Below are 21,969 nucleotides of genomic sequence, written 5' to 3' on the forward strand. Positions count from 1 at the left end.
AGGATAGCATGGCTCAGATTATGCACCTATTAGGAAGCGTCGCTCAAGATACGATTTTCGCACAGTGTCTCTCGAGATGGCGTAGTTTTATCTAAATTCAAGCTTAAAATTTCCCTCATTGAGTTACACAGGGCTCGCTACTTGTAGCCAAAAGGTGACACTAGCCGCTAAAGCTGGGAATGAGTAATTTACTTGCAAGCTTCGCTGTAACTGCTTTATAGAAAATTACGATTGAAATACGCATCCCACAAATTCTTACAAGCAGTACAGCAAATGAGTTTGTAAGCGCTACGATTGTCATCCCCCCCCCCCCCCCCCCGCTCTTGGCTCTGACCACACCTAATAAGGAGTTGTTGAAGTGCTGTTGGAATAAAACGGAGTGTACTTGAAAATATGTTTTTCTCCCTTCATTTTCTTGTTCGCGATGAACTCTAATCGTTTAACGCCCAACTGAGGACCCAACTCTATCACGTCTCAGATAGCAAATTGTAAGTTTTGAACGTAGGAGGACGGAAATTTATTGAACAGGCTTCTTGGCCTTGAAATGTCAGTGGACGCCGAGAAGATTTAAATGGTCTTAGGATCCCTTTAGTGTTCAGCAGGTCTAAAGTCGGCGAGCTTTTATCTCCCAAGATGCGTGAAAAATGGGGAGAAATCATGGGCCGCCTACCTGGCGTCGAAATGTAGGCCCTTACAGTGCTGCCGAGTCCGGTCTATCCGCGTCTGCGCGCGTGCCGTTCGCTATTTTGGGTGCCTAGACGCCGACCGGGCGCCGCACTTCAAGATCTGCCGACGAGCTCGGGAGTCGAGCCGCGCAGACGTGAGCACGTACACGCGGCTGCGGGGACCCCTTCAGCCGATCCCGTCCAGCGGCGGCGGTCGAAGTAGGCCGCGCGGCGACCAGGACGTAACGTCTTCAGTGAGAGTGCTTCCTCTTTCCTCCTTGAGGCCCTTGCCCGCGTTTTCACGGCCATTCACTGCTGGTCGGGCACCCTGCAGCGCTACCGCGTTCCTCCCGCGCAATCTGATGGCAGCCAGGCGGCGGCCGGCCCCGTTTTGAACGTCAAGAGTAGGCAGGCTAGCTTTACACTGCTTTCGCACTTTGAAATGTATGGGAGGCTTTCTCGGATATTTATAACAGCATCCTCTTAGGCTTAGACTTTGCGAAGAGAAAGCGCCCGTATTCACCTGCGCGCAGACGCCAACGTCCCGAAGTCGTCTGAGCCAGAAGGGATGCGCATGCCTGGCAAGGGAGACAGCCAGTTTCCGTACGGCTGAGGCTTACCTTGAAATGGGTACACTTATTGCGACAAGGGTGTGGCGTGCTCTATCGCCGTCGCTCTCGATTGCTAGCGCCGGGGATGAGTGATATAAATTGGAGAGTTTTATTTCTTGCATCTTTTTTTGGGCTGCGTCGTAGAAATTCGCTGCGGGTGATAGAATCTTAGGATCCCATCTCTCTCGTCCTCAACTTGCGCTACAGCCATATGCTTATGGCAAGAAGGGTAGCAAGAGCCCCAACGATACGGAGATGAGATCATAAACAGGTGAAAAGAAAAAGCCTAGACCGCAGTGCGCATCAAGCTGGAAGCTATGAAGTACGCACTCTATTGGGATAGGCTATACGCCATTACTACAGCTGCAGAGGTACATAGGTGCTTGTAGGTATATTGTAGTGTATATGTGGCACTGGCCTCCTTTGAGAGTACGGTAAAAAGAGGGGCTATCCCCTTTCATCTCTCAACAGGTCATCATCGGGCGACTTTCCAGGCTTCCAGGTTGTGTGTTTTTGGGTACGTTGCTGTTAGCTAACGCAGACACATGCGAAACAGGCCGCGCCCATGTATAAATCTATACGTTTCTTGGCATTGCTACCATCTGGCAGTCGCTAGTCTGCGTACCGGCCATTTGCGTCCCGCAGGAGACCGTAACGAAGCGCAATGACGATTAGGAGCTGGGCTACATTATATGCCTCCGTCTACACTTCATCAGATAAACAGGGGAAAGACCAGAGGTTATTTCCTGTTGTTAGCGTCACCCTTGGGTTACTAAAGTCGGGAATGTTCTAGAAGCCGCGAAAGCCCAATCCAACGCAAAGCCTGGTAAAGGGGCTGGCATTACCTCTAAAATTAAATTCCCATACTGTCACTTCTTCATTCTTTTCACTCCTTATATTCTCTTTTCTTTTTTTCTGTCTTTCCTTCCTTTATTGTTTGTGTCTCTTTCTGTTTACAACTTTCCTTCTTCCTTCACTTCACACTTTTTATATATTTGCTCCCTTTTCTCCAATTATCTTTTTTTTGCGTGAAACTGTCGCATTCATTGTCACTGGGGCGAGTCTTTTCGAGTACTCTTTGCCGCCCAGGTTAAGAAAAAAAAACGTATCAAGAGCAGAAGCGTTGGAAGTACTGTTTGAGACGCTTGCTTGTATATGTGAAATGTTCAGCTACCTCTCTCGATTACGTTGATATGCAGGAGTTCTCCCCAACCCGCAAGGGTCAACCAATTTGAGAGTAGCATATTGGTGAGCGGGATAAGTGGAATACTTCTGATCATGCTTCGAAATATGCATGTCGACGGAGGTCGTTACTAAATAAATGATGGAAAAGTTTTTATTGTTCAGTTACGAGATACCCAACTTAAATACGGGTTGCAAGACTTCCTGAAAACGTTGACTTCCTTCATGGGAGAATGACTGACGTGTAATAGTGACTATGCCTAATTTTTTTTATGTTTAAAACATTTACCGCGCTTGAAACTTGCAGTAGTGGAATTACGAGCAAGAAAGAAATCTCTATAGCACTACTAAGTTCCTGAAACTATGTGAGGTGGGCATGATATACAGAAATCTCTCTTCAGATACATGAGTGATGTTTATGTGGTCGTTGTTTTATAAATTTTTGTAGCGATAGCTACATTACGGTAGCATTTCGAGCCTTCAGCGTGGCGGCGCCGCCACCCTGTGGCTGCGCCGCCACGCTGTCACGTGGTTGGTCACGTGGTGCGGAGCAGCTGCTGGCTGCGCGGCGCCGTTGCTGATCACGTGGTTTGTATCGTGGTTGGTCACGGGGCGAATTTCCACTCGGCCAGCTGTAGCTATCGCGTCACTCCAGGTTTAACCAGAGCTAAACTACCGCCAATTTTTTTGTTTCAAATTCAAATGCATTTTATTTCAGCATCAGATAAATCGATACTGAGGACTGTACACTAAAAACCACATAAACGGCTTGACGATGTCCGCGTCCCCATACACTGTGTAATACGCTGACAGAGGAAGAAACTGTATGCAGTGCATAAACTTATACATATTGAAGCACATGCGTACTTATTGTGCAGCTGTTGTGACTATTCTGCTTCTAGTTTCTACTGTGCACTTTCACGCTGACTTTACCCCCTTGTCAGGGATGTTGTTTAAGGTTGGATGTCACGGCGGGAAAGCTTGGCGGACTCATCGTTAACATATCTCAACGGGCCTAATAGTTTTACATCTTGCGGCCACAGTGTGGGCTCAAAATACATTGCACCTGTGGATTCACGGTTATTTTCAAGCACTAGGATGCCTTTTATGACCACCTAACTCAGAGTACTCGGCATTTTTCGCGCATTAATTTGCGGCCACAAGCCATGATCGAAGTCAATGACTGATGTAGACGGGTGGATTATATATACAGTCCACCTCGGATATAGTTACCCTTTATATATCGAATTAATGCTTATACCGGTGAATCAGAATGTCTTTTTCTAAATACCATGCCAAAGCAGAGCACTAAAGTTCATGTTTCTCGACTTTGCTTTTGAAGAAACATTCTTACTGTCAAACTGCGCGTCGCACCTCTGCAGGTGGTACTTCTAACAGTGCTGTTCGATCGTGATTCGAAATCAGAGACGGGTCTGCAGCGCCGCCATGGGCATCTACTGGCAGCGCTAGCGCGCTGTAAATCCACGTGACGACGTGAACGTGAGATCTGCTTGAGGGCCTACTTGTACTTTTTACTGATATTTTGCTCGCTTATATGGCCCCGCCGTGGTGGCTTAGTGGTTAGCGGGCTCGGATGCTAGCGCGGCCGCGGCGGCCGCATTGCAGTGTAGGCTAAACGGAAGGCACCCCTTGTATTGCCGCTCTTCTTTCGACTTTATTCACACTTTTAGTGCACAACAAAACGTTGGCGAATGAAGCCCTGTGTTATTCTCATAGTGGTTTGCGTTCTGAGCAGGCGGGGTCAGTGTCAGCCTGTCTTCAACGAATTGGCGCCACTGATATTGTGCAAAAGTAACACGAAATCCTTTCGTAAAATTTGTCATGCCCCTTGGAGAATATTCCCGGTCGGGGAGTATGAGGTACTGAGGGCAAATGAAATGAAGGAAAACTATATTTTGTGTCCACCAATCAATTGTTGCTCTTTGCGTTACCTCAGCGCCCATGTCTCAGTGCTGCAATTGACTAATCGGCTACACGACGCGCGCTCATGCGTATAAAATCCATTCACTAACTTATACCATATGGTAGGGGCATGCCATAAAAGCCCAGCTATACCAATAATCAAGAACTCAACAACTGAGGAATGGGAGGCAGCGCTGTCCAGCTCACATACGGAAGACCAGCTTTCGCTGGTGAACCGGGCAAGAGCGGTGGCAAAAACCAATGGGCTCCTGGAATGAGGGCCCACCCAACCATTCTGTGCATTAAATGTTTTGAAGCGAAAAGCTTCACTAGGCTCGTCAACACCGGGCGTCGCGTGAGCCACACTACAGATTTGCAACAGCTGCGCATGCGCGAAACCGAGTGACGTCACGCGGAGCGCAGGTGGCCGCTGCTACCGCACAGCCGTCGTAGCCAAGGCGCGAGAGACGCAACAATGACAAACGAAGCGAGGAATAGACAGCGCGCTGAATAGACGCCAGAAGAACGGTCTGCACGACTTGAGAAGCGTCGTAAGGAACATGTGGCTAGAAGTCGTGCCACGTCCCGAAGCGACTCTTCAACTGCGGAAGAGACCGGTTTGAGTTCTCGAGAGCATCGGAATCAGACGCTGTGTAGACGACGTGCCGAGAAAACGAAGCTTTCGCAACTAGGGTAAACCAGAGCTGAACCACGGCCAATTTTTTTTTTTCTCTCTCTCTCAGGAGAACAACCAGTCGGTGGCGGACGAGATCAAGCTGGAGATGGGCGTGTCGGCGCACGCCTACCAGTGCGACGTGTCCGATGAAAACCAAGTACGTGAGCTGGCTCGACGCGTCGCCGAGGAAGTTGGGCCCGTGGCGATCGTGGTGAACAACGCGGCCGTCACCCAGTGCCAGCCGCTGCTCACGCTCAAGCCGGACCAGATACGGCGAACGCTGGACGTCAACCTGCTCTCACACTTCTGGGTTGGTTGCCTCCCCTCGCGCACAGCTCTCTTTGAAAGGAAACTGAGGAAAATTGCGTCGAACAAAATGTCTACTTTTTTAAACTAAAGCTTTTGTTCTCCCTATCCCACTGAGCTTCCATGCTTCTAGGTGGAAAAGCACTCCGTGAATGCCGTTTGAATGTGAAAGGGCGCGTCGCATAGCACATGTAATCCGGGTCAGAGTCAGAAAACGCCCTTGCGAATCGCCGTTTGCTAGACAAAACGGCCATTGACGATACCCGTGTGGCGTATTTTGACTGTTCTTCAGGTGAATTAAAGATAATGGTATAAGAAAAAAATATGAATTAAAAGACAGGTTAATCCAAGGAGCTGGACTAACAAGGAAGAACATTCCTCCGTAGATGAAAAGAAGTGAACGGCAAAGTTATCTGCTAGTGTTACCGAGTTAAGGAGGCATCACTGATTAACCAAATTTTTTTGTTATCGACAACGTCCGACGGAAGCTTTTGCAAGAATGCAGGCCTAGCATGTACCGCTGCTTCTTTGGGCAAAATGTGAGCACACTCTTCACTTCCAGCAACCCTGAAGTGTGGACGATTGCGCACAGTTTCCTGCTGCACTAGATCAGAAATGTTCGAGTACAAAGCCTGATTCCAAGTCCGAATCACTTGTTTCTTTTTATAACTCTTTACCATTTCTTCTTTTCTGAAGCTCTCGCATTCCTGCAAAGTGTCCGGCGTTCACAAGACTGCCCATTTGAACGGTAGTATCGATGTTTTCTGCCACTCAAATAACGTTATTTTGTAGGTGCTACGGCCTTTCTTGTTCTTAATCGCTTTTCAAAAAGGCGTCAGCTATTTCCGGACAGCGATCGTTACGACCCGAAGGGGCGAATGAAGCAAAGAAGCGAGGGTAATCGTTCTTTAGATTTTATAAACTATGATCGCGGATCATCAGCAAACGATGGGCAGACCAGGTCAAACGATCATCATAACAGGCATCTGGGTGACTGTACACTAGATATTGGCTTTTGTAAGTAACTTTCCTAATTCTTTCAGATGATTCAAGAGTTCCTTCCGGGAATGCTCGTCCAGAAGGAAGGCCATATTGTCGCAATGTCTTCCATAGCCGGCTACGTCGGAACAGGGTATCTTACGGATTATTGGTAAGTAACAGCGAAGGCACCAATTTGGCATCAATAATTAGTTCATATTGCTCATAACAGACACTCCGTGAAAGAGTGCGTAAATGTAGAGGACATGATCCGTCTGGCAAACTACATTTTTTGTACAGCGCTCGCTGTGTGTGCTTCTGTTCTCGTGTGCCACCTACGTTCTGCGCTGTTATCTTCAGGATGATCCGACGTCAGCGACTTTTCGACGCAGTATAGGCTTGTTGTTAATGTGAACAAATTTGAGCAGCTTGTAAACACTGAAAATTCGTTCGATTTTCTGGGACAGTTAAGAGCAAATAATTGAGCATAAGAAAGGCAGTTCTAAACAGCTTTCTTTGAACATATCAGATGCTGTCCATACAGTTGCACACATACCGAACTTGCTGCTTTTTGTAAGAGTGGGGTACACTCTGTGCCAATTTTTTTTAATCGAATTTATATTCATATGATTCATGATTATTATTGTAAACACATTACTTTTTAATGCGAATTCGCGAGAGAAGTATATAATATTTATCAAAGCACCGAGCTTGGTGGTACATTCTCACCATTTTCATGCCGACAGATTGAGCCGCAATGAAATTTTTTTTTTTTTGTTGGGATCTCGTGCATCTTCAAGACAGGATGGTTCCAATATGCATCAAGTGTCTATTTTATAACTCTTCGTTTTCAGGAGTTAAATCTTCCAAATCTTTGTGACAGTTTGCAGGAAATTGTATATATGCCTGCAAAAATTCACCGTTGCCGACACAAAATGGCAAACTAAATAATTCTTTTTTTCAGACCTGGGTATAGAATTTCTGCTAATAAATATTTATTTCGAATTGCAATTATGAATTAGGCCTCAAAAGTGTTAAGGTGGTCGAAACTGCACCTGTGCCTTTGTTACGAGTTTATGCCATGGCCTGAACCGAATCAAGAAATTCCCTCCCCCCCCCCCCCCCCCCGCCCCTTTCGTACAGCTTGTCTTCAGCATGCATCGCGTATTCCTAGCGACGAAGTCACATAAATCACAAGGGTTGAGGTACACTCCTCTTCGGCCTTAGGATAAAATTATCGGCGAGCTGCAATTACTTAGGTGGCGTGGTAAAATCGAAAAAAATAAATAAATCATTTCGTAGAGATTTGGCTCCTAAAATCGCCATTTGATAACTGGGAGTTCTAAATTGCCAACAATTCTTGAGGAAATGTAAGCTTTCATCAGTATCTGTTTTTCAGGAACTCGACATTCAATTCTAAAACTAGGCATTGCATACCTTACTCTCGTGTTGCTGAAAGTAGCCATCGGGGCATAATGCCTTGTCCTTCTCGCAAACTTTGCCGCAGCGCTTCGAAGTTCGCCGTTCGGGGCCTGATGTGTGCGCTGGAGGAGGAGCTCTACCAGCTTGGCCTCCTGGACACGATCAAGCTCACCACGATCTTTCCCATGGCGATCGACACGGGCATGTTCAAGGAGCCCAAGTCTAGGTACGCACAAGCTTGCGAAGCTCTGGACACTACCTGCATTTCGTCCGCCGTGGCTTGTGCGTCAATTCACGCATTGCTTCTACTGTCTCGGTAGGCAGGATTGTTTTCATGTTGTCTGGTTTCATGACAGCGCTCGCTAAAGTAAAAAATTATTCCTTTCAGCGATATAAAGATAACATTGACAAATCCTGCACCTTCATTGCACCACTGTATAATAACGGTTATCATTCTGATTCTGGTTGCGCAGAGGATCCTGTGGCCAGGATCTTCTGCACAACATCAGCTCGTTAAAAGGCAACTGAAGATGTTTTAGAATTCGATGAGTTTAAAAGGGCCAAATATGTAAAGCATGCAGGTAAAGTCTGAGAAATCATTTTGCCTTGGCATTTGAAATGGCGATGTAATCGCCGAATAAAGTGGCGTTGGTGTTGACGCTTCTCTGCAGTGCATAGTGACAGCAGAGGCCCCATTAAAGGGACTATGCAATAAATCAATTCAGATTACGTAAATCAGACAAGAGATAGGCATTTCATCGCTCATCACCCCAACGCAAGAATTTTTAAGCTAGCATCATTAACAACTAAGATATAGACGATTAAAAATTACGTTCCTCCTCTCCTCCCTCAACTAGTACACGCGGTGCACCAGACAAAAATAAAAACAGCTCTGGGACTGGGCCCCGCCCATGAATACGTCATCCGCTGACGTTCCTTTTCCAACTTCCGGTTGTCGCTCCTAGCACCCCAGCAGCAGCGTCGGCGGCATGACTGCGGCGCGCGTCGGGTTTCTTTGCTTGTCGTCTGTTGTAGTTAGCAGTAATGGACCCGGACCTCGAGGTGCGACTGCTCGCTCTTACGGCCGCGATGGGCGTCGAGTCCTATGCGTTCACGCCGAAACTCACGATTTTAGTTTCAAAATCGGTCAATACGAGCACACCAATCGGCCCGCGAATTTTAAAACACATGATTTTTAAAAATTCATAACAAATTGCCGGCTCAGTGCAGAAGACTCATACTTGGTGCGAATGCTTCTTAGCATCATTTCTAAGCATTGAAAACATTTATAAGCGACATTTTATTCATTGCATAGTCCCTATAATGTCGTCACATACGACGGCACTACGTTTCCAGCGAATCAACAGTTGTTTCATGCAAGAAAACCAACGCCATTGAAAGTGAATCTCACAAAGCATTGTTGTGCGGCACCAGACGACGCACTGCAGCATGCACGCGAAGGCATGGGACATCTGAAGTTTCGGCAACAATGACGTCACCAGGAGTTCCCTCGCACTTCTCTGTCCCAGTGAGGAAAAGCCTGTTCATCGTCGCGGTTTTAATCGACGATTACGTCACTGTTTTAAATGCTAGTGCAAAAATACTTTGCATGTTTTACCTAGAAGCTCCGTAAATTGGAATTCTTGAATAACCTCGAGTTATCAGAAAACCATTTCAACATCCCTTTAAGATTGTTAGCTGAAAGAGAATGCGATGAATGTAAACAACGCACAGTTCAAGTGTGGAGTTGTGGACGCTCTGATATACTCCACTGCGCATTCCCCGTAGATCAGGCTATGTTAGGCGTGTGTCAGTCTTCTACTTATCAAGCAGTAATATTGCCTGAGGGAGGAATGCTGCTTAATGACAGAACAATTGGCGCATGGTAAAAAAAAAAAGCTCCCGGTAGTAGAACGCTTCATTTTATTCGCGCCTAAGGGTATGATTACACATACTCAACTTGAAAAAGGTTCGTAACAGGAAAAATATAAATACCCAATGCTTACTCTACGCACAGCCTCCTACTCTACTTGTTTGCACACTTAGCTTCAAGAGAACGACGGATATTTCGCCGACTGCATTTTCAGCTACAATTAGTCGTTTGAACACGACTGTCTTTGTCAGCGAGAGCTATGGTGACCTATACTTGCGTAAATAGATTGACAGCTACCTTTTGTTATTCGACTTTCTAATAAAGTTACAACAAGAAACGTAACTTTATTTCGATACTTCTGGAAAAGCACGACGTCATCCAGGCAACTGCTTTGGATAAAGCGGTTGGAGAGATTTGTTTTTAGTTTTACCATTTCAGGGCATTCTTTGTTACCCATGTTTTGCATGCCTTGCGAGGTTTTGGAAAGTCTGAAACGGAAAACATCGTTCATATATAGACAGTCTTTTTAATGAAGGCATTATAATCGCCATCTCTATAATCTTCACTTAGCATAACATTCCAGTCGAGTGCTGCCGAAAGCAGTTCAGAAAGGAATTCAACGCTAACTGATTGGAGCGCTCTCGCTACTTGTGACGTCATTGAGACAGAGAAAAAACACGGACGATGATCCACACTGGTTGGTGTTGGAAGGCGCTCTCTACCAGTGACGTCATAGAGACAGGGAAAACAACACGAGTGGCTATCCACGCTGATTGGTCGGAATGCTCTCGCTACTTGTGACGTCGTAGTGTGAGAGAAAACAAGGCAGCGAACTACGTTGACTACTCCAGTCCCCCTCCTTTCGAAACTGCTCGCCATCATGACGACCACTTTTTATAGCTAGATAAGAAGCTAGCTCGGACGCTCGGCCGCATGCGCCGGTGCTGAATATTACTGTACACTTGGACTGTCATCAGCATTTTGCGCTAGTCCAGACACGGTCAAACGTCCTCAATTTTTTTATTTTCTCCTGGCTAACATTTGGGAGTGCGCTTGGAGCACACAAGGCTGAGAATTTCATTTCAGTGCTTTAAGCATGTGAAACACAATGAATAGACATTAGCCGGACTGAACAAGTCAGACTTGCACATTGACCGTCCCGCTGCCCTCCGTTTATTGCCCTTAGTACTCCTGCTATAATGCCTTTGTAGACCACATTACCCTGCTAATAAAGCTGTAACATTCACAGCAGCGTCCAGTGCGGGGACTGCAAAATCTCATAGAGTCCCGGATAGAGTGGACTCCGTGATTATCATTATTTTGCCAAACTGCTGGTAAAAAAAAGCAAAACACTCACAAAGCAGTAACAACTGTGTAACACTAAATTCAGCGACTGCTCTCGACGGTAAAAAATATAGTGTTGTTTAGTCATAATTTTGAGTATTCTTCTTGGTAGAGTACGTGACACACTATGCTCGTCACTTTTTACTTAGTGGTCACCATTCAGAATGGGCGGTTACTGTGGAGAAATGCTTGACATCTATAGATGGCGAACAATAAGCGTTGCGTGGTGTTACGTCAACGCCAATGCCGCAGAACAAAGGAATAAGGAAACGCGCCCTTAAAAGCTAACGCTGTAATATTGGTGGACACACATGGGGTGATAATGAGTTTTCTGCTGAAACGGTTGTGCGAAAATGGCCGCCTACGACCAGTATGTTCATCTAGAAGGTGGCCAAGAAGTAGTCTTCTGTCAGTGCTTCTTGTTATGCGTAAGATGATCCTTCCGACATTCACGAATTGTAAATGGTTTAGAATAATAAAGTTGAGCAGTTTATGTGGGTGAGGTGTGAGCAGTTTGTTATATTGCTTGAATGTTTCATCCAAGGTCTTGCAGAAATATTATCTTCGGATATGTTATTTAGTCTCTTCACTCGCCTCTTGACGGAGATCAGTAAGCGAGGTTCGGAAAATAGAAATGCAAAACTGCTTCTACCGAATGAAGGTGTATAGTTCCTTGAGGTCAGTAGTAATAACAGCGATGAACTGGTCGTGCTTGTACGGCCCACTAAATATTCCACACGAGAGCACTGGGGCAATGCAGGGTTGAAGTTCCTAAACGTTGCACATTTGCTGTACCCCACGATACCTGTTCCCTGCATAGCACCTTGTGCTGAGCGAAGGAGATCTGCAAGAAAGCGGAGACCGCATTTTGTAATCTTCATATTTCGATTCGTTATTTCCTTGTTATATATGAGCAGCACTGCCTTCTATCTTTGATTTCTGATCAATAGCACTGAAGGAAGGGCATGAATGGAGAAGAGGATTTTTGTGCAACGTCACAGTAGGATCAGCTTATTTCTCGTCTATTACAGTGCTCAGTTGATGAACCGGCACATCCTATGTCGTTAGGTAGTTACACGCAGTGACCGAACGCTCCGCGAGTTCTACCTTGAACGATTAATAACTGGACGCCCCACTCCAGTTGTAGCCAACACAGTGCTGTGCGCGTGTGTGATTTAATTCCTCTAAAATGAACTGATCACGCGCACAACCTGGACACATTTCTTATTGTGTAAATAGTTTGTACATATTACTTCTCCCCCTATCCTCTCTTCCTGTCCCGTCACCTCTTTCATTTCATTTCTCCATTCTGCCTGCTATCCTTTATTTCCGCTGCCCCAGCTCAGGTGCTTCAGTGTCGATGGCAGATGCCGGGGCTAGCAAAAATCTTTTCCTTCCTTTTTACTATTATTTTAATAAACAACCACTACCACCACATCTTATGCCCATCTGTTTCCGGTGTCTGTGCTGCAGGTTCCCGTGGTTAGCACCTATCCTTGAAACAAAGGCGGTTGCTGATCGGACGATGGACGCCATTCTTCGAGAAGAAACTGAAGTGGTCATTCCACACAGGATCCTCGTTATGCATAGGCTCATGTTGTGAGTATTGACGTCCTTTTGTTTTACTTTGCTGTTAAAGTACATCCGCATCGATATGCTTCTCCAATAATTAGGGGGAAAATATGTGCTTTTTTGGGAAATAATTCGTATGGAGATCTTCAGTGTAGGTTGGTTTAGATGACACACTGGCTGAAGCATGTGCGTTTAGACTCTGCACGCAGGGCAGAACGTAAAAATTCCGCACTCGTAACTCTGTAAAACCTTGCACAAAAGTCAAATATTTGTAGCACAGCGGTGTTCATGCTTAAGGCGTTTGGACACTGTACTCACATATTTCAAAGGCGCAGTTAGATTTGAAATGCACAAATTTTTGAACTTTTACAGTTTATTTAGATCAAGTTTAGCGGTATATCTTTGAATAAGATGGAACTACGACCTGCTAACTATACAGGTAGCATGTCACAGCGGCTAAGCCCCGTTCCGGAACCGCCTCAGACATCATGTTGCAAACTTCTAAGCCAACGTCTGATGTTATGGTTCCAGTACATGAAGTGAGTTGGCGCTTTCCTCGAAACAACGTTTGAGACTCTCATATGTGGCTACGAATTTTTATATTATTGCAAATATATTGTTTTCTTGAAATACGTCTCTCGAAGTCGTCTCCTGGGCAGGAGCAATCGTTTTAAAGCAGATGATACAAAAATGTTAATGTGTGATTCCCATTTTAGATCATGTGAAATGATTAGTCGACAATCAGTACAACAATTATATATTTAGTACAAGTTTAATAGTAGTCATAGTTTTAGTATTGAATTTATTTTGGATGTAATATATCATGTGTTTTACCTTTACAGCGATTAATACTATGCTGACCTTGAGGTGAATTTCTTAACGTAATGATCTGCTACTTCGGGCTCCAACCTTTGCCGTTATTCATATGTTTTACGGATCCTAGATGAATGTTTCTGACATCCCAGAAAATTTCCTTCGTTGTCAAACTGACAAAGAAAAACAGATCTTTTTTTCTCAAATTTAATATCCTCTTACAGTTCTGCGGCTCGGGCTCACAGCAAGCGCATACAAGAAGTTAAACGTTGTAAGCGGGCGTTTTCATATCTTGTGGCGTACAGGTGTAAAAAACATACAAGAGCGGCAAAACATTGAAAAGGCTGAATGAATTTCAATGACCATAAAATAACTTGAATCCAGAAATCTTATGCCTTTTTACTTCAGACATCCAATTCCCTTTTTTTCAAATCTTTTTTTCACATCTTTTTGTGGCGCAAAAATTTCGCAACTATTTTACATATCTGCGCATTACCGGAGAGTGTTACAACTTTTGTTACACCAACACTATCCCTGTTGTGGTATGCACAAACATTGTTATGATACTTTTTCTTGTAAATCCCGAACACAAGTCTGCCGCAGTTGTTAAGTTCTTCCTATTTTTGTCTCCATGAATGTTCTATCATATTAGCAGGCACACTTATAATGAGATGGCAATTCATTTTCTGTTCTCGAAAAAACTGACCTCCGCCCGTGTCATAAAAAAAAGCAGGTCGCCCAGCGGCCATGTTGGGCAAATACGAATGAAATTCATTATTATTTTTCAAACGAATTGGAACCTGCCCCCGTCACACTGCCTATGTGCTTACTGATCAAGACGTAGATAGCTGCCCGAAAAATATTGTGTTAAAATGAGCGTTGCGAGAGATCGAGACGAGGGATTTTGGTTTTAGAAGCCCCACCGGGAACACACATCTGCCGGCGCAGTAGCGCATCGTTTAACCGTTCCACTGCAGCACCGGTATTAGAATCAAGACTCCCCGCGATCAATGAATCTATTAAAGAGACAGAGAGAACTATGATATCGCATTGTGCGCTTAAGGGATAATCGTCTCTCAAGTTTAGTTGGCCCGTTAAGTACTGTCCTAGGAAGACACTTTTCAATGTACATCATAAGTTACACTTCCTGGCGAGCCGTTATTTCTTTACTATTTTCTCTGAAATCATAACTTGCTCCTTCCCACGAAACTAACCACAGACCTGAAATATAAACTTAGGGACACCACAGATACGTTAAGATCTTTTTAGAAACCTCTTGCAGGTATTCAATTTCATGCCACATTGATATACGGACAGAAGCAAGTTCAATGATGTGCAGAATTTCTTCCGTCCTTGGTCAAGCAATTTCACTAACACTGAGAGGATGAATTCTAATTATAAAGTTAGCGGTACGAAATTTCGAAAACGCTGCGCGTAGTAATATGAATCTTCAGTCCGTGCGAACTAATTGTCAGAGGAAATCGAACCCTGCTGAACTCAGTGCTCAAAACTAGGGGGGAACTAAGAAAACTACTCAGTTCTTTGGTTTTCCTTCAGGAGGAGCCGCTAGTATAATCTCGCTGACACTGTGTTTGCCGCTCAATTGCGCAGATGTTTAGATGCCTAGGATTGCTGCCATAGCAGCCGGTGGTGACCATTTTACCACTAGATTTAATTGAATAATGTCAAGAAGTATCATTTTGACGACAGTTTCGCGTCGAGAAATATCCGTACTTAACTTTTCCCAACAGCCTTACGATTGCAGTTATCTGCAGCCTCTCAAGCAAATTTAAATGAACTTCAGGACTCTTCAGAGAGAAGATAGACAAAATTAATTAGTGCTGAATTCAAATGAGATGTCATTTTTATGACCGAAAACGTGTACGTCACGAAGCAATGAAGTAGCAACAAAAACTCAAGATGGACGTCAAAAGATAAATGGTTTCTAAGTAAGGTTACTGAACAAATAGATTGGGAAGCAAGTTTTTATTTAGGACTCAACCGTGAAAGTAGCATACACGATAATTATTGACTATATTGATTTTTTCTTTTTCTGTTTGGTAAACTTTTATTGGCCTCATCAACCCGGCGGTTCATCCTATCATCTTTCGATCTGTATAGCGCCGCAGCTCGTTATGTCGTGTTTCATCACCTCGCCCAAAATAATTCTAAAATATATGCCTCGATTTCGTTAATTTTTTTAAAGCTCTACCACCTCGAGTCTTAAAGAGAGAGAGTGTGTTATTAATTATTCATTCATTGCGTATTTTTTTCAGACTTCACACTTCTAAGACTGTAGCGAACCTTTAATCCCGAAACTGCCTATGTAGACAAAAACGATCCATGAAACTACCACGCAATTTTAATCGCAAACAAAATGAGCTCAGTGAAGATATTCAGGCTACTGACAATGGCACCGTTGAAGCCTCTGACTGGGAAGAGTCGCAGGAATGATATATTTTATTATAGGCGCGTAAAAGCGCCCCCCCCCCCCCCGCCCCAGCCTCAAAGGAAAAAACAAACTTAATACTCCTCAGTTTCTTTACTTATCGGCCGACTCCGATTCAAACGCAGCCATACGGGATTAAGGGTATATAGTCGCATGTAGACTTAGTGTTACTTAAAAAAAAACACCGGTTTCTTAATGGTGTTTGCAGCAGGAATGCTGTAATTGTGAACGCAGGTTTTCTTGTTGCAGTGCTCCCCACAACGGCCATGTGCTGCATCAGCATTCAGTTTACATATACCACCTGAAGCGCACGTGTTGTCGGCACGTGTTACTTGACAGATCATCTGCATGTATTTCATGAAACAACATGGAGAGAGAGTGTAGAATTACTCTGTGGTGTTTTCGACCAAAACATTTTGAAAAATCTTCAATGCTAAGGTCAATGAGCCTTCCAAAGTATCTCCCCGTTCGGTCGCATTGGTGATGAGCGTTTTTAATCTGAAAATGCTGGCAACCCGTAGTAGATGCATTATCATTTCCCGCTCGGAAAATTTACCTCGAAGAGCCAAAAACTCGGCAGCTTTTATATTGCAATTTCCTCTTCCCTGTCGCTGCAGTTTGTTCCCGGCAAAAGCCATGAAGCTGATGCAACGGTTCATGGGCTGCACCGTCGAGCCTCACCAAGGCGCCTCTCCGACGACCGCTACCACGTCGGCCTTCGGATGAGGCGGGAGCCATTCGCTCGCACCGAACGCGAGTGACGGAAAACACCGACCGAACTTCGTTATTTCTTCCGTTTTTAGTTGTTTGGTTGCTTGTTTTAAGATGTGCACGCTTGGCCAAAGCACCACGTTCATTACAGAGTCGCTATGGGTGAGCGGCATGAAAACGGGTCGTGCTTGCTGGCAAGTATGAGACAGATGTGCTCGACAAAGTGCCTAGACATTTGTCTTTTATAAAAGATGTTGCCACATGCAGTCTTTGTCACTTATTTTGTTACTCCAGCACTTTACACCCTAAACTGACCGTAGTGTTTCGTCATCACATACGTAAAATGATTATGTTGCAGGTCACAACCAAGCGCTAGAATAGCGTGTGTTTGCAGATAAACGCATAGTTTCTCTCAACTTAATCTTATGAATGATCGACCACGTTGACAAGTGGTACCTAGATAGTGTACTTGGTACTCATTATGGCAGTACACCACTGGAATCACGAGAGCGTATTTTGAACGTCAAAAGCTGCCCTAACTACGGAAATTAACAGTTCCTCTAGGTCTTACTGCTAAATGTCGTATGCACTTCTCAAACCTTTCTATGACTGTAGTTGGCATAGGTTTAGTCTTCCAAGAATTTCGTTACTTTCAGCCATTTTTTCAGAGGGCATTTTCTCTCTAAAATGTCTGGCTAAGCCTCCTGCGCACTGCAACATTGAAATGAGCCTTTATGACCACAATGTTAACTACGTCCTCTGACTAAAAATGTGTAGGGTTGGCCAGTGCCTGCGTAAACAAAAGACGTAGGTTGAAACAATAAATGGTCGCGGAAGCAATGGTTTTAAAGAAGCGTATGGAAAACGCAAGAACGTTCCAGGAATGCATTTTGCAGCGTGCATATGTTCACGTCATACCTATTGCCGCTTTGTTATCTGAGAATTATTTTTAGACTGGTCCTTTGAGCAGCTTTCCTCCCTATATAGAGTTTAGTCCAAAAATGAAATTCATAGGTCCCGCCTGGGTTATGCATTGATAGTGCTGTGGTCTGCCGTATTTGGACGGGTTAGTCCTTGGCTTCCGACTTTTCATCGCGCACACTACAAATATTTTGCTGATTTTTAACTGGAATGACCTTTGTCATTATTATTGCTCCGCCATTAGAATATTCAACGTAAGATTACAGCATTCGAATTTCTAGAAATATATTTAGCAAGATTTCCTCGCATGTTCCTCAGAGTAAATACACACGGGGGCACTCGTGCAATTGCACCGGCCCTGTCTGCTCTCCGTGCAAGCGGATAGCGGTCACGTTTTAAAGGAACCCTTGCGCAAGGCGTTTCTATAGGGACGGTTCAATAAGCACTCCCTGCATATACTGATGTTGATCCCTGTAGGGGCTATTCTCTGCACCTGGCGCAAGTAATGTTAAAAGTGGTAGTGTGGCTTTTTAGCACCTTTTTCTGCTGTTCGAAACACATTTTTGATATCTGGGTGTGCACGTTAGAAAAACTTATACCGCTGTATAAACATACATCAGTCCGCCTAGTAACCATGCTGTCATTTATAATGGCTATAGGACAATAAACGATATTCACGTTACCGATAAGATGATAGAGAGATGCGCACAATAAACCTAACACGCATATATCTGAATATTCTACAAAGATTGCGAGAAAGCATATGATACCGTCGAAACCTTAGCAGGGATAAAGGTTTTGGGTAATCAGCGTGTACAAGACAGATGTGAAGGGGCAAGGAAATACCTATAGCGGTTGCACAGCGACCATAGTTCGCAGAAAAATTGGTAATATATCAATCAGAAGGGTGTCAGACAGGGGGAGACAATCTATACATCGGGTGTCTACAGGAGCCTTTCGCAGAACTAAAATGGGAAGAGCTGGAGACAAAAGGTATTAGATAATACCTAAGGCATTTTAGATTTTTTGAAGACACCGCTTTATTAAGTAACTCAGGGCCGGAAATACAAAGCACGATCGAAGACCTGGACAAGCAAATCAGAGCAATGTGGATCGAAAAATTAGTATGAAGAATTCTAAAGTGATGTTCAACAGGTTCGCAAGGCAGCAACAGTTTAAAAAGAGGCAGTGAAGCATTGGAAGTGCAAAGTATTTACATCTACTGAGAGCAGTTAATTACTGCAAATCCAGACCATGACACTGAAATTATCACTAGACTCAGAATAGGATGGAATGCTTTTGGCAGACACATTCGGGTGATGAATAGCGGTTTAACAATATCCTTCAAAAGGAATGTTTATTGTAGCTGTATCTTACCGGTACTGACAGACAAGGAAGAAATGTGGAGGCTAACGAAAAGGATCGTACTTAAATTTTGTAGAGCAGCGAGTTATAGAAAGCAAAATGATAGGTGCAATGCTAATAACCAGGAATAGAGCAAAATGTGTCCGGAAGCAAACGCGCCTTAATGATATCCAAGTCGAAGTCAAGAAGAAATCGGCAAGAAAGGGGCATGTAAGGTGGCGAGTGCCTAATAACCAATGGAACCTTAAGGTAAGGACTTAATTTCAAGAGAGGGCAAGCGCAGCGAGGGGCGTCAGAGAGGCAGGAGCACGGATGAGGTCAGGAAGTTTGCGATGATATGATAGCCGCAGCCGGCACAAGGTACAGTTAAATCAAAGGGCCAACGAGAGGTGTCTCTGTGCTGCAGATGGGGTAGTTAGGTTGATGATGATGACGATGCCTCTGGAGCGAGCATGCAACAGGCCATATGCAGGTCAGGGAGCGCGTGTCCCGCCACTGGCTTATAGGCACCATGTGCGCAGGTGTTGCAGTTGGCTGCAGGTGGGGTATGCATGTGCGTAAAACTAAAGCATGACACATAAATCAGCGCGCTTTAACATCTCTTTTGTTGGCAACGTGCTTGACAACGGTATGCCTTGTGTTGGTTTTATGATATATAAATAAGGTTTAGGTATCATCGGGGTAGTGTAGAGTACAAGCTTGAGCGGAAGTTGTCACCGTTCTTTGGCTTAAATTAACGTTACGCTGCTTGTCTTATCCGATGGTTTTCTTTCCTGCTTTTTGTCATTCCGGATTGCCCATCTAACCTATATTACTTGTAAAGGTGCGAACAAAAGTTCGGCAGAGACACTTAAGACAGCTTACGTGTAGGAATGCGAAAGCTTTAGTTCTTGCGCGAAAGTTTTTTCATCAGTAATCTATATGCGAGGTGGTTCACCTGCGTGGTTTGTCGTGCACTAAAGGCGTGTGTTTACTCCGTCGTCCTCGGCGCGCGGGCAAGCGCCGCTGATGGTCAGTCACGTGAGCTGGTCACGCCGCGCCAGGCGCAAATGTGGCCCTCCTACAGTCCAACAGCTCCGATGAGGCGCAGCGGCTGCGCCTGGAGAAGCGCATGCGCAGATCATGCGCAGTACGTTCGACGCGCCATCTGTTGTCGACGAGGAGAGGGTAAGGAGGGACTGGTGTGGTCGGGCCGGCGGCGGCTGATGCACTCGACGCGAAATAGAGACATTCTCCATGTCTCTTCCAGTGCGGCCGGAGTGCGCCGAAGCCGCCGAAAGCGTCGCTGGTCAACTACCGTTGCAGCGTAAAGAGTCTCGCTTTGGCCAACGTGACGTCGCCGTGACTGGCACGCGCGCTTTACGTAGGAGTATAAACGCCCCTTAAGACCGGCACACGTTCGGAACCTCGAGCTGCACACAGTGGGTCTCGCCAAGCGCAAGCGCTCTACCGGAGGTGCTGATGGTATCGCATCTGGGGTGAGCCGCAGCAACGACCTTTCAAGGCCAGGCGCGCTGCAGCGTTCTGCATAGATGAGAGGCCACGGGGAGTGAGTGCCTTGCGCGTGGGCGATCCCATCTTAGCGGCTGTTCAGAGGATCAATCAGATGGTGTCAGTAAGCGCACACAGCTTTTCTTCCTAACCTTCCGGCCTCCCAACGAGTCAGAGCTGGAGTGGGACTACCTGCGCGCCGAGCCGGTGCCGTGACGTAATTTTATATGCATGCGCCATCTATCCGGGCAACGCGAGCGCCTCGCTCGGAGAAGGCGTGATGACGTCATCTTTTTGGGACCATCTCTCGGCTTCAACAACGACGGTTGCCGATGGAATTTTGTCTAATGGGGCTTGTAATGCTTTCTTATTAAAAAAAACCGTCAGGATAGCTGTGCTTTCTCTTTCGTAATCCTTAACCGTAAAACGTAACACAGTGACGTGCACGGCCAAAAACTTTTTTTCCAATCAAGTATTCAAATTTCCGTTCGCCCAGATCATTTTCATTCCTCTAAAAAATTATTGGAGAGCGGTTTTCAGAGATATTTGTCACAAAAAAGCCGTATTTTCGCAATTTGTACCACACGTGGCTGCGTAAGAACAAGTTTTGCTTTCCTTCGATATTTTGTGCACACTGCTCGAAATAGCCACACTGTAAAAACAAAGCGGTGACCAAGGGCATGATCCGCAATCAGTGATATGCAGGCGAATAAGGCCTGCAGTGTTATGAAACAATTCGTAGAGCTGCTAAATATTCAGCTCAGTTCTGATTCACCTGGGTGAATTTTCAGCAAGGAACTCAGTGTGAAATTTCTAAGACGAAAAAATTTATAAGTGAATAGAAGTTCGATCTGAGACATCGTTACAGTCTTTTTCATTGGCTCAAGAAAAACGTGAGCAGCACCCCCCCCCCCCCCCCTTCCCAATTTTATAATAGAAAACTCGCACGTTTCTCAAGTAAAGCGTTAACAATCCATGCTCGTGCATTCTGCAGTAAGTCGCCTGCATATAAGTAACAGGCTTGCACGGCATGCGTCTCCCTCGCGCACTTCCCTGTTTTTCCAAATACTGAAGTCATTTCCCCTTCGTAGCAACTATTTTGCTGCGCACACAACGCTGTAATACCAACTTGCTCTCTTGTCGGCAAGGCGAATGTGTCTCCTTAAACGAGCGCGTGCAATTTGATGGCGAGGTTCTATTTCGCCAGCACTATGACGAAATAAATCTTTTTTTTAGGAATTTTCTACAACTGGAACCAAATACCGAACCAACGTTTTTAGCAATGTATGAAAATTAAAGTTACTTAATGAGGTGAGAACTTGTCGAATGCTCTCTTTACCGTAACGTGAATATTCTAGAGTACTTCATCATATTCATAATGAGTTTCAGCCGGGCCAATTAACGACCACAGATTGAAGTCTATTATGTAAACAAAACTGGTGATTGCAAAACTGTCGAGTCATAAGCTACAGATATTCACCGTAGAGTCATAATGGTTTAAAACAAGGCTTCAAACTGTTACGCTGCAAGCGTATCCGCTCTTGAAAGATGATGCTAGCACATTCAAGGAGCCCAAGTCTTGGCAGGCGAGTGCTCGCAAAGCGCTGGATGCTATTTGCAGTACATATGCATCAACCTTTGCATTATTGGAAGCGTTGCTTTCTCTT

At 45.0% G+C, this 21,969-nt stretch overlaps 1 protein-coding gene across 2 annotated transcripts in view; it reads left to right on the forward strand.

The window, feature by feature from the left end:
* LOC144103215 (17-beta-hydroxysteroid dehydrogenase 13-like) overlaps positions 1–16,787 on the forward strand; it is a 40,602-nt gene extending 23,815 nt beyond the window's left edge. For both annotated transcript variants that reach the window (XM_077635988.1, XM_077635989.1), the window contains exons 2-6: positions 5,125–5,367; positions 6,407–6,513; positions 7,849–7,989; positions 12,454–12,579; positions 16,432–16,787. In XM_077635988.1, coding sequence (XP_077492114.1) covers positions 5,125–5,367; positions 6,407–6,513; positions 7,849–7,989; positions 12,454–12,579; positions 16,432–16,540 — 726 coding nt within the window. In that variant the 3' untranslated portion in view covers positions 16,541–16,787. The remainder of the gene's footprint in view (positions 1–5,124; positions 5,368–6,406; positions 6,514–7,848; positions 7,990–12,453; positions 12,580–16,431) is intronic.
* Positions 16,788–21,969: the final 5,182 nt, after the last annotated feature.

The sequence above is a fragment of the Amblyomma americanum genome, chromosome 9, assembly GCF_052857255.1.
Source record: "Amblyomma americanum isolate KBUSLIRL-KWMA chromosome 9, ASM5285725v1, whole genome shotgun sequence".
NCBI lineage: Eukaryota > Metazoa > Arthropoda > Arachnida > Ixodida > Ixodidae > Amblyomma > Amblyomma americanum.